The sequence below is a fragment of the Corticium candelabrum genome, chromosome 4, assembly GCF_963422355.1.
Source record: "Corticium candelabrum chromosome 4, ooCorCand1.1, whole genome shotgun sequence".
Classification (NCBI taxonomy): Eukaryota; Metazoa; Porifera; class Homoscleromorpha; order Homosclerophorida; family Plakinidae; genus Corticium; species Corticium candelabrum.
Window position 1 is genome coordinate 1,559,522 of NC_085088.1, and position 11,940 is coordinate 1,571,461.

Sequence of the window (11,940 nt, forward strand, 5' to 3'; positions counted from 1 at the left end):
TGGAGTTTTGTGGTAGCCTTTCGTTTTGTTAAAATGTATTTGAAGTAACTAACTTTATTAAACCCTTAATTAAACAAACAGGTCTGATCGAGTGACGTGATGGCAATATCGACATGTTGTTAGATTTCTTCAAACAGGCTCATCCGTTAAACAAACAGAGTGCAGCCGTTACAAAGCAAGTTGCAAGATCCTTGTATGCACATTCAACTCACGGACTCGCAGTCGAATGCTAATGTTATGTGCTACCTACAGGTTTCTGCTGGGTAGACACCGAGCTGCACTGGAAGCATACAACGATGCCGCTCGATTGAGTCCAAGAGACTGGCCATGGGTATGTCGAAATTTATCTTTTTTACGATTTTTGTCTGACATTTTGTATCTTACTTTCAGGAGATCTGTCACAATCAAGGTGTGTTAGCTTTTTGCATTTGTAATGTGTCAATCATAACCGTGTCTCTGCCAGGTGTGTGCTACATACACTTAAAAGATTACAGTCAGGTACAAGTTGTCATTGTTTTTCGAAATTTTGATTTGTGGTAGTTATTAATTAAGCTTTTACACGTGGACTTTTGTACATGTAATTGGTTGTATGCATCTGGTAGGCTCGGGAATGTCTACGAAAGGCAATCCAATTGAACAGGGCTGTCATCTCGTTTATCCATCTTGGACGTGTTTATTTACTTCAAGGAGAGATAAGCATGGCACAATATTTGTATCGACAAGCTGTTGGGTATGTTTAGTCTTCTGCTGGCATTTACTGTTAGCGATGATTGATTTTTAGATTTAATCCCGAGAACCCTGACTTGATGGCGACTCTAGGATTGCTGTACCTGGAGGTATGTTTGATGTCTTACGCATGACTCGGTCGGTCACTTTTTGTCATGGGATTCTTCTTTTTGGAAGACCTCCCAGCCACAGAAAGCTATGAACATGCTGGGAAATGCTTTGACATATGACCCAACTCATTTCAAGGTAATAAATTTTTGCACATTTTTGTTGTTGTAAAGAAATGGACACAAAGGTCTTTGTTTAACTTTTTGACTTGGGAAGGCAATTCTCACAGCTGGATCGATAATCCAGGGACAGGGAGACAACGACATTGCTCTAACCAAGTACAGAGCAGTGATACAGACTGCTCCTGAGTTGCCACAGCTGTGGAACAACATCGGCATGTGCTTCTTCAGCAAAGGAAAGCACGTGGCGGTGAGTAGTAAGTTGCATTCGTAAAGTGCATACACACGTTGCATACACAAGTCGTTGTCTAACAGAATTGTATATTTATCATATTGTTATTATCATGCTACATACTAATACACGTTGCATACACAAGTCATTGTATAATAGAATTGTATATGTATCATATTGTTATTATCATCCTACATACTAAACTCAAATGTATAGTTAGCAAGTTATTTCAAAGCTGCTTTTGATGTTGCCCAATGTTCTAGTTGTAATCAGCTTCTCATAGAACTGCTCGACCCAATTTGCCCAGAGGATACGAATCCGAAGCAGTGCCTTGTATTGAACTGGACTGATGCCTTGTCCGAGGTCCATGTGCAAGTTGTAACTCACAAACAATTTCTTTGGAATATGTGGGTGCGGGCGAATAAAGATGGCCGACGGATAGGCTATGGCTCGGACAACCCCAGGATGAGGTGGTATCTGATCATCCTCGGCATTGATATAAGCAATCAAATGACCTCTTGCTGGTAATTGGACGAGTGTAGAGTAAAGAATCACGTCCCTATTCACAAACGGCTCATGAAGAAGCAGTTCCCAGTGTACAGTCTGTACATTGGTGTCGTTGTTGAGAATAGTGACCCGTGGGAAGGTCGAGTCCCAGCGAGAGCGGAAACTGTAATCAGTTATAGTTATAGTGAATAGTGAATAGTTATTTAATTTAAGTGTAGTTCATTAACATATTTGCCACTTTGTATTTATAATTTTACTTCAGTTAGTAAATGAATACATAAATTATTTGTTAACTTACTACGGAATCCTTCATTTTTAAAAAAAATGGTTGCACTGCTCTACAAAAGCAGTTTATAACCTGGTTTGCAGTCACATCCTGGAACTTTTCCACACCTCTGATTGCATTGGCTTTTTGTTGGATCTAACCAATTACGCCACAGTTTGTCTGTCTTTGTGTTTCTTCTGTGTGCAAGTCATTCAGCTCCAGTGAAATCACATTGGCAACAGTAACGTTTGCATTCATCATTTTGACTGATGCGAAACACATCTTCACAGAATCCTTTAGCTAACTTCCAGTTGTTACGTCTTGCATTGAATGCAAACGATTGTACTTTGTGACAGTCACAACTGGACGGAGCAGCAACATAACATTTGTCATGTTCCTTACAGCACTTGTCTGTTTCATCAACTGGTTGTCTTTCTATTACCAAGCTTGCAGTCTGGGATGAATCACAGAAACAGCCGTAGTCATTCCAATCAGATAAATCTGTAAAGGTAACACAGTAGTCGTGAAACATGAAATCTATTCTTGTCTTTTCAATGTCGCCATCTCCTGGAGCTGTAGAAAACAATGGGCAAGTTTAGAAAATTATACCAGTACAGTATTTCATCTTACTGATTACAATTTCTCCAGGATCATCATTTCCTCCTCCTGTTATTATAGTTGATTGATTTTTTGGGCCAACAATAAGTCGATCATCAAATTATGGTAGACCACCTGGACATTGTGACGCAGAATGGACATGACAGATAACATTGTTGGTCATAGCACATGCTAAATCTGAACGTTTTCCATAGCAGCTAGACAAGCTTCTACAGGCTCGTTTACGGTGCTCACAAAACACTTAACAGTAGACTGAGCTGTAATGTCTTGATGTATATGGTATCTAGTGGCTTTATTGCTTGGTCTTTTTGTTGATCTGCTTTGTGTCTGCTATAAGGGGATCCGACTGTGGACTGTGTTTTCTTCACAACACACGTGCGTGCTAGATATTTAATTAATTTGCTGAAATAGACATGTGGTGAAATGGCACAGCCTGCTGCATTCATACTGTACTCATAATCGTCGATGCTTGGCTCTCAACACTGGCATCTCGATGCCTGTTATTGTCCCGGTTGCACGAAGACTCTTCAACAGTACTAGGTAGTACCCATGTATAACAAGTCATTGGCCATTACTTAGTTTAGCTGGCAAGAGGTGTGTCAAAGAACTGATAGTCCTCGCTGCAACGAGTGAGGCTGTGACGTAAGCCTAGTCATGTGACGTAAGCCTAGTCATGTGACGTAAGCCTAGTCATGTGACGTGTGAGCGCTGCACAGAGGAGCGAGGCGAATGGGGCCGAGGCTAGATAGTTATGGTGTAATGAATTTCAATTTTAAGCGGAAGATTAGAATGAGAACAAATGCATTATACCAAGCAATGACAACAACGGCATGATGATATTCAGTTGTATTATAAGCACAAATAGTGCTTAGAAATCTTGATGTACTATTTCAGTGGTAGACTATCGATCAATACAGTGTAGTTTAAATTATACACAGTCAGTCCTCGATATATAACGACATGCTCAGGATGGGCGATTTGGTGTTATTATATCACGGGTCACTATACCAAATCTGTGTGGGTGGGAACCTGAATAACACACGTGGTTTCATCTTGGTGTGGAGTGGCCAGAGTAACGAGCGTGATTTATCTTAATTAAGATGGCATGTATATTGTACTGTACATGCTCATGCAATGTAAACTTCTACTTGTAGCTAAATAGTCCTCGGGTTAGAACCATCCAGGTTCATGTGCAGCCATATATGCAGACGAAGCGCGCAACAGCTGTTGCTTCATGCCTGCATTATGTGGCCAAAGGTGTGCATACGGGAGGCTAGCTGCATGACCTGGATGTCGGTAAATCGAAGGAGATTTCTAGTCTCCTATGCGTCTTTGTACTCTTGTGCATATATCAGTGTCGTTATATCGAGTCATTATATTAAAAGGTGAAGTGCTATGTTTTGTATGCATGCACTTTTGTCCCTCATTATGTATGTCATTATATCACGACATTGTCGGGGTCTTTATATGTCGATCTACATACTCATTTGTAGTACGTGAAGCAGGTGCAGTCATCTTGATCGCAGGTGCAGTGATCTTGATTTTACCCTGTTTTTTCTTTCTGCTGCAAAAATAGAAAGATTTTGATATTTGATTGTGTTACACATTTTATGTGTAGTACATACCGTTGACTGTATACAAATCCAATTGCGAGGAACAATAACACCAGCCCAACTACACCTCCAGTAATAGCTCCAATTAGAATGGTTTGAGAGATACCATCAGTCTTGATTATGCAAGAGCCTTTGTCATCTGAAAGCTGATAACCTGTTGTGCAAGTACAGTAGTAGGATTCTGGAGTGTTGAAACACAAATGTTCACAGTTGTTGAGACGAATGGCAAAGACAGTTGTATTGCACTCATCAATGTCTAGAGATAGTATTTGAAGCATAAGTATAGGGGTAACGATGATATGGAACACAACTTGCCTTGACAGGTTACTTTGTCATCATTCAGGATATAACCAGCTGAGCAGACACATTGATAGGATTCACAAGTATCAATGCAGATTTGATCACAGGGAGGCATGGTGGTAGTGTTGCTTGCAATGCCATCACACTCATTTATTACTGAAGAAACAAATTTGTGATTGTGTAGCTGTTTGAGTAGATACAACTGTACATTATCATTTACCTGGGTATTGACAGTCATTTCCACAATAGCCAGAGTTACAAGCACAAACTCCTAGTGCCGTACAATTGCCATTGAAAGAGCAGTTACCACTTCTGTTGTCAAAGCTACAGTCAAAGTCAGTACACTGTGGTCCACTCCAACCATCGTCACACTGACAAGTGTCAGGACCAATACATTTGCCATTACCTGTATGTCGCAAGACAAGTGTCAACAAGTGAGGTGTATTTAAATACTTTGGTTGGAATTAGTGATCTGTACCTGAGCAATAATGTAGTTTTTCGCATGATGGTAGCGAGCAATCTGATCCAGTCCAGCCAAGTATGCAAGAGCAGATATCCGGTGCTTCACAAGTGCCGCGACCTGAGCATCCTTTACTGCATTCAAAAGTCTCACATTCATCACCAAAGTATCCAGAGTAACAGAGACACGTGTCTGCATTCATACACACACCATTGCTGTTACAATTTTGTTTTGATGGACACGAGGCGAGTGTGCTGCAATCCGTTCCTGTGTAACCAACATGGCAACTACATTTGTTTCTATCAATGCAGTCTCCATGGCCAGAACAGTTCTTGACTTTGTCGCAGCTAAAAAGTTCACACGAGCTTCCTTGCCAGCCTGCATTGCACTGACATGTTCCATCTAAACGGCAGGTGCCGCGACCTTGTACACATGCATAATGAAGCAGTCAATACATGGCACATGTTGGAATTGCAAGGACATTACCAGAACAGTTGGCTAAGGCTTCACATGTTTTGTTACTGCAAGTAAGTCCACCCCACCCAAAATAGCAGAGGCACTTTTCATCTCCTAGACAAGTGCCTTGATATGAACACTTATGAGAACACGACGCTGATATACTGCAGTCGGCATCCAAGTAGCTAATAATTATTAAAAGTGGTGATGGATTAATATTTTGACAAACAACAAGTACGTTTTACCCTGGGTTACATTGACAAATGTTAGGAGCTTTGCACAGTCCATGTGTTGTATTGGTACAGTTATTAACCATCTCACAGGTAGCTGCAATCAACATTGGATTATGTCAAGCAGTTTGATGTGTACTATGTTAGCACAAACACACCTTTTGAGCAAAATGGTCCAACATAGCCAAAATTACATCTGCAGAAGCCATTAATACACTGACTGTTTGATGGACAATTGTCACAGCCACCTAATGCAATTAATGTAATGACTTTGATCTACTTTTAGGTTTTTTGTGTACCTTGGCTACAGTCATCACCCATCCAACTGTCTATACATATACATGATTCGTTGCTGCAGTGTCCTCGGTTGGAGCAATCATTTGGACATTTTCCTAAGTTGGCATAATTGTTTTACAACAAGTAATTGTGGTTGTATCTATGTTACCTTGTTGGAATGCTTGCTGCTGTAAAACTGTTCTATCTCTAGTCAACCCTCTATCCAGAATGCAATCAGTGAGAAGCTTCCCTTGTAAAGCAAGTGAAGCACATTCTTTTTCTGCTTTCTACAGAAACAGATGTAGGATACTTTTGGACTTGAAATTATGAGTTGTACCATTCTCTCAGTTGCGTCTAGCTGGTCTATTCCATACACAGTTCTGTGGTATGGGTTGGTATAGGAAGAATCAAGTGGGTCATCTGGATGGAAATTTGAGTATGACCATGACCACGATCCATCTCCCTTGTTGGAAACACTGAGATCAACACGCCCTGTAGTAGAAATGAAGAGAACAAACACGGTGCACATGGTTGTTGGTAGCACAACTTACAGGATTCTGCAAAGGCTGTTGTATCGGTCAGTTGTCTACCATCAGGAGTAACCAAATCATACTCCAAATTGTTATCCATGTACCCACACAGACCCTCTGTCTGACGTAGGAAGGATGCGACTAGTCTTATTTCTGTGTCAATATACTGTCTTTGCAGCATGCTGCTGTATCGAACATCTACTGTATATGTGGCACCAGAATTGAATTGGAAGAGATACTGCACCACAGAACCGTTAGCTCTTGTTGGTTGTACATAAAGTCTTACATAATCTGAATCAATAGTGTGAACTGTGGGATAATCAGCCCAGTTGTCTTTCAGTAGAGTTCCATTTATCCTGTTAACACATGATGCACTTACTCAGTACTTGTATGTAGCTGGTTTGTTGATGTTATGCTACTATTTGTTACCTCAGTTTGGGCAAAGAGGTTTGTCCAGTAGAATTGTTGAGTGTGTAGATAGTTGTTGTTATGTTTCCTGTCTTGATAGCGACTGCACCTGTGAAGGATGTTGTTTTATAGCCAAAGAACCTCAACTGTACACCAAAGTCATTCTCCTTGCTTCTGCAGTCCCAGAACTCTCCAATGCCAAAATAATCAAATTCAAGTCCTGCAAATACAGTATGCGAATTAATTCTATATTTAAGTGCTGTAGTAAAACATGCTCATTGTACCATCAGCTGTAGATAGATGTGGGTCACCAGACCTTCTCACAGGTATTCTACTGTCACAGCAAGGTCCTCTCCAGCCTTGGCTGCAAGTGCAGGATGGATTATTGTCTGCTATTGCTGCTCTACAGACACCATTTCCTGAACAGTCTCGATAGTTAGAATTATGGCATGAACAGTCAGGCTGGTCACAGCATTGTCCTTGCCATCCAGGAAAGCAAAAACAGAATGAGTCACGTCCCACACTTTCAATAAATCCATTGCCAGAACATTCTAAGCAATTCCAATATATCAATAGTCATTTAATTGTACTTTGCAGTTTTTGTCTACTTTGGTTAGAAATAATGTACTTGTTAACATTACTTTTATGACTATACAAAACCTGTATTGTTGAAAGACAATAGACAAGTGCTGCTCTAACAAATCAGTTTATACCTGGTTTGCAGTCACATCCTGTCACTTTTCCACATTTCTGGTTGCATTGGCTTTTTGTTGGATCTAACCAATTGTGCCACAGTTTGTCTACCTTTGTGTTTCTTCCGTGTGCAAGACATTCAGCCCCAGTGAAATCACACTGGCAACAGTAACGTTTGCATTCATTATTTTGACTGGTGAGAAACACATCTTCACAGAATCCTTTATCTAACTTCCAGTCGTTACATCCTGCATTGTATGCAAACGATTGTACTTTGTGACAGTCACAACTGGATGGAGCAGCAGAATAACATTTTTCATGTTCCTTACAGCACTTGTCTGTTTCATCAACTGGTTGTCTGTCTATTACCAAGTCTGCCGTCTTAGATGAATCACAGAAACAGCCGTAGTCGTTCCATTCAGATAGGTTTTGGAGGGTGGCACAGTAGACGTGAAACTTGAAGTCTATTTTTGTTTTTGCGATGTCGTCTTGTTTCGGAGCTGTGGAGAGAAAGAATGGGCAATTTCATACATGCATATCTGTAGTCAACATGTTTATCTTATGAGTCACAATTTTACCAAGATTATCGTAGTCACCTCCTGCTATTATAGATGGTTGATTTGTTGAGCCAATAAACCATCTGTTTGATGGTTGACCACCTGGACATTGTATCTCAGAGTGGACACGACAAATGGCATTGTTTTTTAAAGCACATGCTAAATCTGGTTGTTCTTCATAGCAGTGGGACAACCGCCTACAGGCTCTTTTACGACGCTCACAAAACACTTGACTTCCAGGAGTTGAAATGCTGTTACCTCGGTGTACTGCAGTGGAGACAATACAGCTGTCGTCACAGTTGATTGTTTGTATTTGGGAAGAGAAAGTGTTTGTTGAGATGATGGTATTTCCATCAATCGAAAGATCATTCACGGTTATGCATCTGTAGAAGAACCATTCGGGGCAGAAAGTGTCTTTGTCTGATGGTCCAAATCCTGTTCCTGTCATGCATTTCTGTTGTGAATCGCACCAACCACAGTGGGATACCTCAGAACAGGCAGAACACGTGGTAAACTGTGGACAAGTACTGACAGCACATCCAAAACCTGTCCAACCCCTGTCCAGTCATACCAATATTATTCTTACTTGAAATTTTGCTATTTTATTATTTGTTTAGTACATGTTACATGTGAATGCATGCATTTGGTGTTATGGTGCTGGTGTGTGTGTGTGTGTGTGTGTGTGTGTGTGTGTGTGTGTGTGTGTGTGTGTGTGTGTGTGTGTGTGTGTGTGTGTGTGTGTGTGTGGTGTGTGTTTGTGAACTAACTTGTTGCATTGACATTTGTTGGGTGCAATGCACTTTCCTTTGCCAGAGCAATGATTGACAAGATGACATTGTGGATCTGAGCATGTTAGACCACCCCATCCTACTCGACATTCACAAAACCCACCGCTTATGCATATGCCGTTGCCCTCGCTTGAACAGAGACACTGCTGAGCAGATTTACGACATGAAACTCGATCAGCTTGTAAGAAGTAACCTTGTTGGCAAGAACACTGGAATGATCCAAATGTGTTAGTGCACGCGTATTGGCAGGGACCTCGACCATTATTTAGAGCACACTCGTCTATATCTTTGCAATCACAAGAGGACACATCAGTTATGAGAAAACTATAAGATTGTGATGTGAGAAAAAACCTGTAATCTGATCAGGCGTTTGTACAACACACTGTGCCTTCAGTTGCAGTCCTCCAGGATATCCATATGAATCGTCGTCTTCAAAACCATAGATACTCAGTCCAAAGTTGCTCTTATCCACATGATGGATGGTGTGCGATCCTATCGATATTGGTACATTAGCTCCTGCAAGTGTCTGACCAGGAATATTGTTCCACACGACAGAAGAAGGTAATGGTTGATCATCAAGTCTCAGTCCATCCTTTTTGTCATCCGTTACAATGATCGCCAAGTAGTTACTGAATGGTGCTGGCCGATCTGGTGGTGTACTGATGATATATCTTGATCTGTATTGTTCAACTGGAGGGATCATCAACATGAATGGGTCAGACTTTGTACTGTCAACAGTTGAGCCTTGTGAGTACTGCATTAGTAGTATTGGTTGAGCGGCTTCAATTGACAGAAAAGTGGTAGAAGAAGCCGTGAATTCGTGGAATTGTCCTGCTTGCAAATTGGATGCCTGCAACTGCCCATTAATTGTAACGTCGGTGCCATCTTTTGATGCTATTGCACGAAATCTATCTCCTGCTGCTCGTGTTGCTAATGGTACTGTGGCAAAATGTTTACCAAGTGTTGTAATTGGAGGGACCTGCTCTACCAGATGATCACAGTAGTGAGTGCCTACAGGTATATTTACACATTCATGTCCTCCAAACACTGCAACCGTCTTGTCTGAATAAACACGACTTCCCGTCAGGTCATATCCTTGAAGTTGCAATGTTTCCATCCAATTTATTGTGTAAGTGACATTAGCACCAGCATTATGGGACTTAGTGCCATCACTGGCAGAGGAAGCTAATACAATTGTGACTTGTGTATTGTTGTGAATGCCTACTATACCAATCAGGCTTTGGTATGATGCTGATTTTTGAGTGTATGAGGGCACAACATATTGTAGACCTTGTATGTATGTAGGAAGAGCTAAGAAAGCATCAGTTGAGTATTTTTCTTGGTTGAGACCATACACAGTCATATCTTCTGTCGACCTAACTAATATTCCTCGGTCACTGATGCCATAAGGCATAAGCAATGATGTAGGAAGTTGTACAGAGACAAGAGTGTTGGCCAACAGATATCCTGACTGTGAGAAACCGTTTGTTGGTGCCACCACAGTATAATTGAGAGACTTGGGTGATGTCAGGAAAAGGTAGAGATTTGCTTTTGACTGGTAGTTTGCCATAAATCCGAGGACAAATTCTTTGCCAGAATTACTGTTTTGATCACCTGTAAATGTTAATTATAGATTACACCCATTTCAAAAATGTTGTTTTGTTTAATTTCAGCATTTAACACTGGGTATACACAGTTATTAATGGGAAGAACACAATTTCATAAATAGAGATATGGTAGTGAGTGATATGCCAACGTTCTAAGCACAATAACATCTCATTTACTGTTAGCATGCAGAATGACTAGGACCTTAATTGCTACAGTACATACTATACCTATACTGGAAAGTCACTCGAAACTTACAACAATTTTCGTCAGAACGGTCATGGCAATCCAAGTTTCCATCGCATCTCTTTTGGGATGATACACACTGGCCGTCGGTACAGATGAACTCATTAGCTGTACACGCCCTTTTGGATTGTGCTGATACTGCAAAAAATTGCCTCCCACTCAAACTATTAGATAATCACATAATATGAAAAAAGTGTTGTATTTACCTTGATAGTGAATCGTAGAGAGCTGAAGGAATAGGATTAGTATCTACATGTACAGTAGGATATATTAGATCTTTAATTAATGAAGCTCACACATAGTTAACTGTATAGGTATAAAAACTGCATGGGCATGGCAAGATTCGTTTCCTAAAGCTCTAGACCAAAACGCATCTGTGGTGCTCGTACCTAGTTTGCCTAGAACTATTGATTGCGTATCTAGTGACAACTCGCCAAGGACAGAACAGTAGGAGCTATCGCGCACCTCGTTCCAACCTGCGGACAAGCATGCTACTGCTCAGAGCCGTATAAACGGCTTTGCATTTGCATCTGTTGATTGCCTTATACTCTCTGCAGACTGCATGGACTTGATAGGCGGTACACATGCAGTATAAGTTGGTATACGGTCTTTAATGTCTTGCTAGAGCGGCAGCGAATCGATCAGTGTTGAAACCTTCATTTCAACTACGAAAATGTGCAAGCTCTAGCACAGCGTAACGACGGCTAATTATAACTTACCGATTTTGACATTCAGATGTGCTTTGCAGTCTGCACTAGCTGTCAGAGAGATGAGTCTTTCAAAAAAAAAAAAACGCAAACGCTTCTAAACTCCCACACAAGCATTAGCGTGCTATATGTTATATTCCACCACACCAGACTCAGGTGTAGTTCCATATAGGGGCCGAGGTACACAAACACGGAATACCTAAACACAAAATATACAACACTAAAGCTACCGACTACACTAATTCATACAACAGCGCAGAATGAGAACTACAGCCGATCTGAGAAAGTATTGAACTGGTGTGCTGATCGAGAGTGCCACTGTCCAGTATAGCCTGTGCGTAACGCGGCATTGGTTGTTCAATCAGATTGTTCAATTTGTTGAGTACGTAACATTAGACATACCCTCACGTGCACTGCTGAAGTTTGTTTCAATACACCCTTCATTCGAATTCTCTACACTTAAACTAGAAAATACGCATGCACTGACTATCCTGCG

The 11,940-nt window shown here is 40.9% G+C and overlaps 4 protein-coding genes across 5 annotated transcripts; 1 reads left to right on the forward strand and 3 right to left on the reverse strand.

Moving 5' to 3' along the window:
* Positions 1 to 7: 7 nt before the first annotated feature.
* Positions 8 to 1,521, forward strand: LOC134178271 (Bardet-Biedl syndrome 4 protein-like). The gene is made up of 9 exons (XM_062645121.1): positions 8 to 193; positions 253 to 331; positions 391 to 409; positions 464 to 498; positions 603 to 730; positions 782 to 836; positions 904 to 972; positions 1,051 to 1,203; positions 1,449 to 1,521. The coding sequence occupies exons 1-9, from the start codon at positions 114 to 116 to the stop codon at positions 1,452 to 1,454; spliced, it is 624 nt and encodes a 207-aa protein (XP_062501105.1). The 5' UTR covers positions 8 to 113; the 3' UTR covers positions 1,455 to 1,521.
* A 644-nt stretch (positions 1,522 to 2,165) lies between these two features.
* Positions 2,166 to 3,147, reverse strand: LOC134177967 (phospholipase A2 AP-PLA2-I-like). The gene is made up of 2 exons (XM_062644747.1): positions 3,123 to 3,147; positions 2,166 to 2,458 (listed from the first exon to the last, which is right to left on the reverse strand). Exons 1-2 carry the CDS (start codon positions 3,145 to 3,147, stop codon positions 2,166 to 2,168), a joined length of 318 nt encoding a protein of 105 aa, XP_062500731.1.
* A 782-nt stretch (positions 3,148 to 3,929) lies between these two features.
* On the reverse strand, positions 3,930 to 6,660 carry LOC134179154 (multiple epidermal growth factor-like domains protein 10). Of its 2 annotated transcripts, none has more exons than XM_062646047.1 (12): positions 6,462 to 6,660; positions 6,248 to 6,402; positions 6,080 to 6,197; positions 5,934 to 6,026; positions 5,793 to 5,882; positions 5,650 to 5,731; positions 5,435 to 5,589; positions 4,967 to 5,371; positions 4,709 to 4,894; positions 4,504 to 4,644; positions 4,201 to 4,444; positions 3,930 to 4,136 (listed from the first exon to the last, which is right to left on the reverse strand). In XM_062646047.1, the coding sequence occupies exons 1-12, from the start codon at positions 6,619 to 6,621 to the stop codon at positions 4,019 to 4,021; spliced, it is 1,947 nt and encodes a 648-aa protein (XP_062502031.1). In that variant the 5' UTR covers positions 6,622 to 6,660; the 3' UTR covers positions 3,930 to 4,018. The 2 variants fall into 2 exon arrangements, with proteins under 2 accessions (XP_062502031.1, XP_062502030.1); XM_062646046.1 differs by having other exon boundaries at positions 3,930 to 4,139.
* LOC134177969 (uncharacterized) lies at positions 6,622 to 11,554 on the reverse strand (the record flags this gene model as incomplete). The annotated part of the gene is made up of 10 exons (XM_062644748.1): positions 11,457 to 11,554; positions 10,944 to 10,986; positions 10,750 to 10,875; positions 9,238 to 10,500; positions 8,866 to 9,172; positions 8,120 to 8,655; positions 7,562 to 8,041; positions 7,133 to 7,399; positions 6,870 to 7,068; positions 6,622 to 6,796 (listed from the first exon to the last, which is right to left on the reverse strand). Coding segments are annotated over exons 1-10 (3,408 nt in total), but the record flags the coding sequence as incomplete, so codon positions are not given.
* Between the last annotated feature and the right edge of the window lie 386 nt (positions 11,555 to 11,940).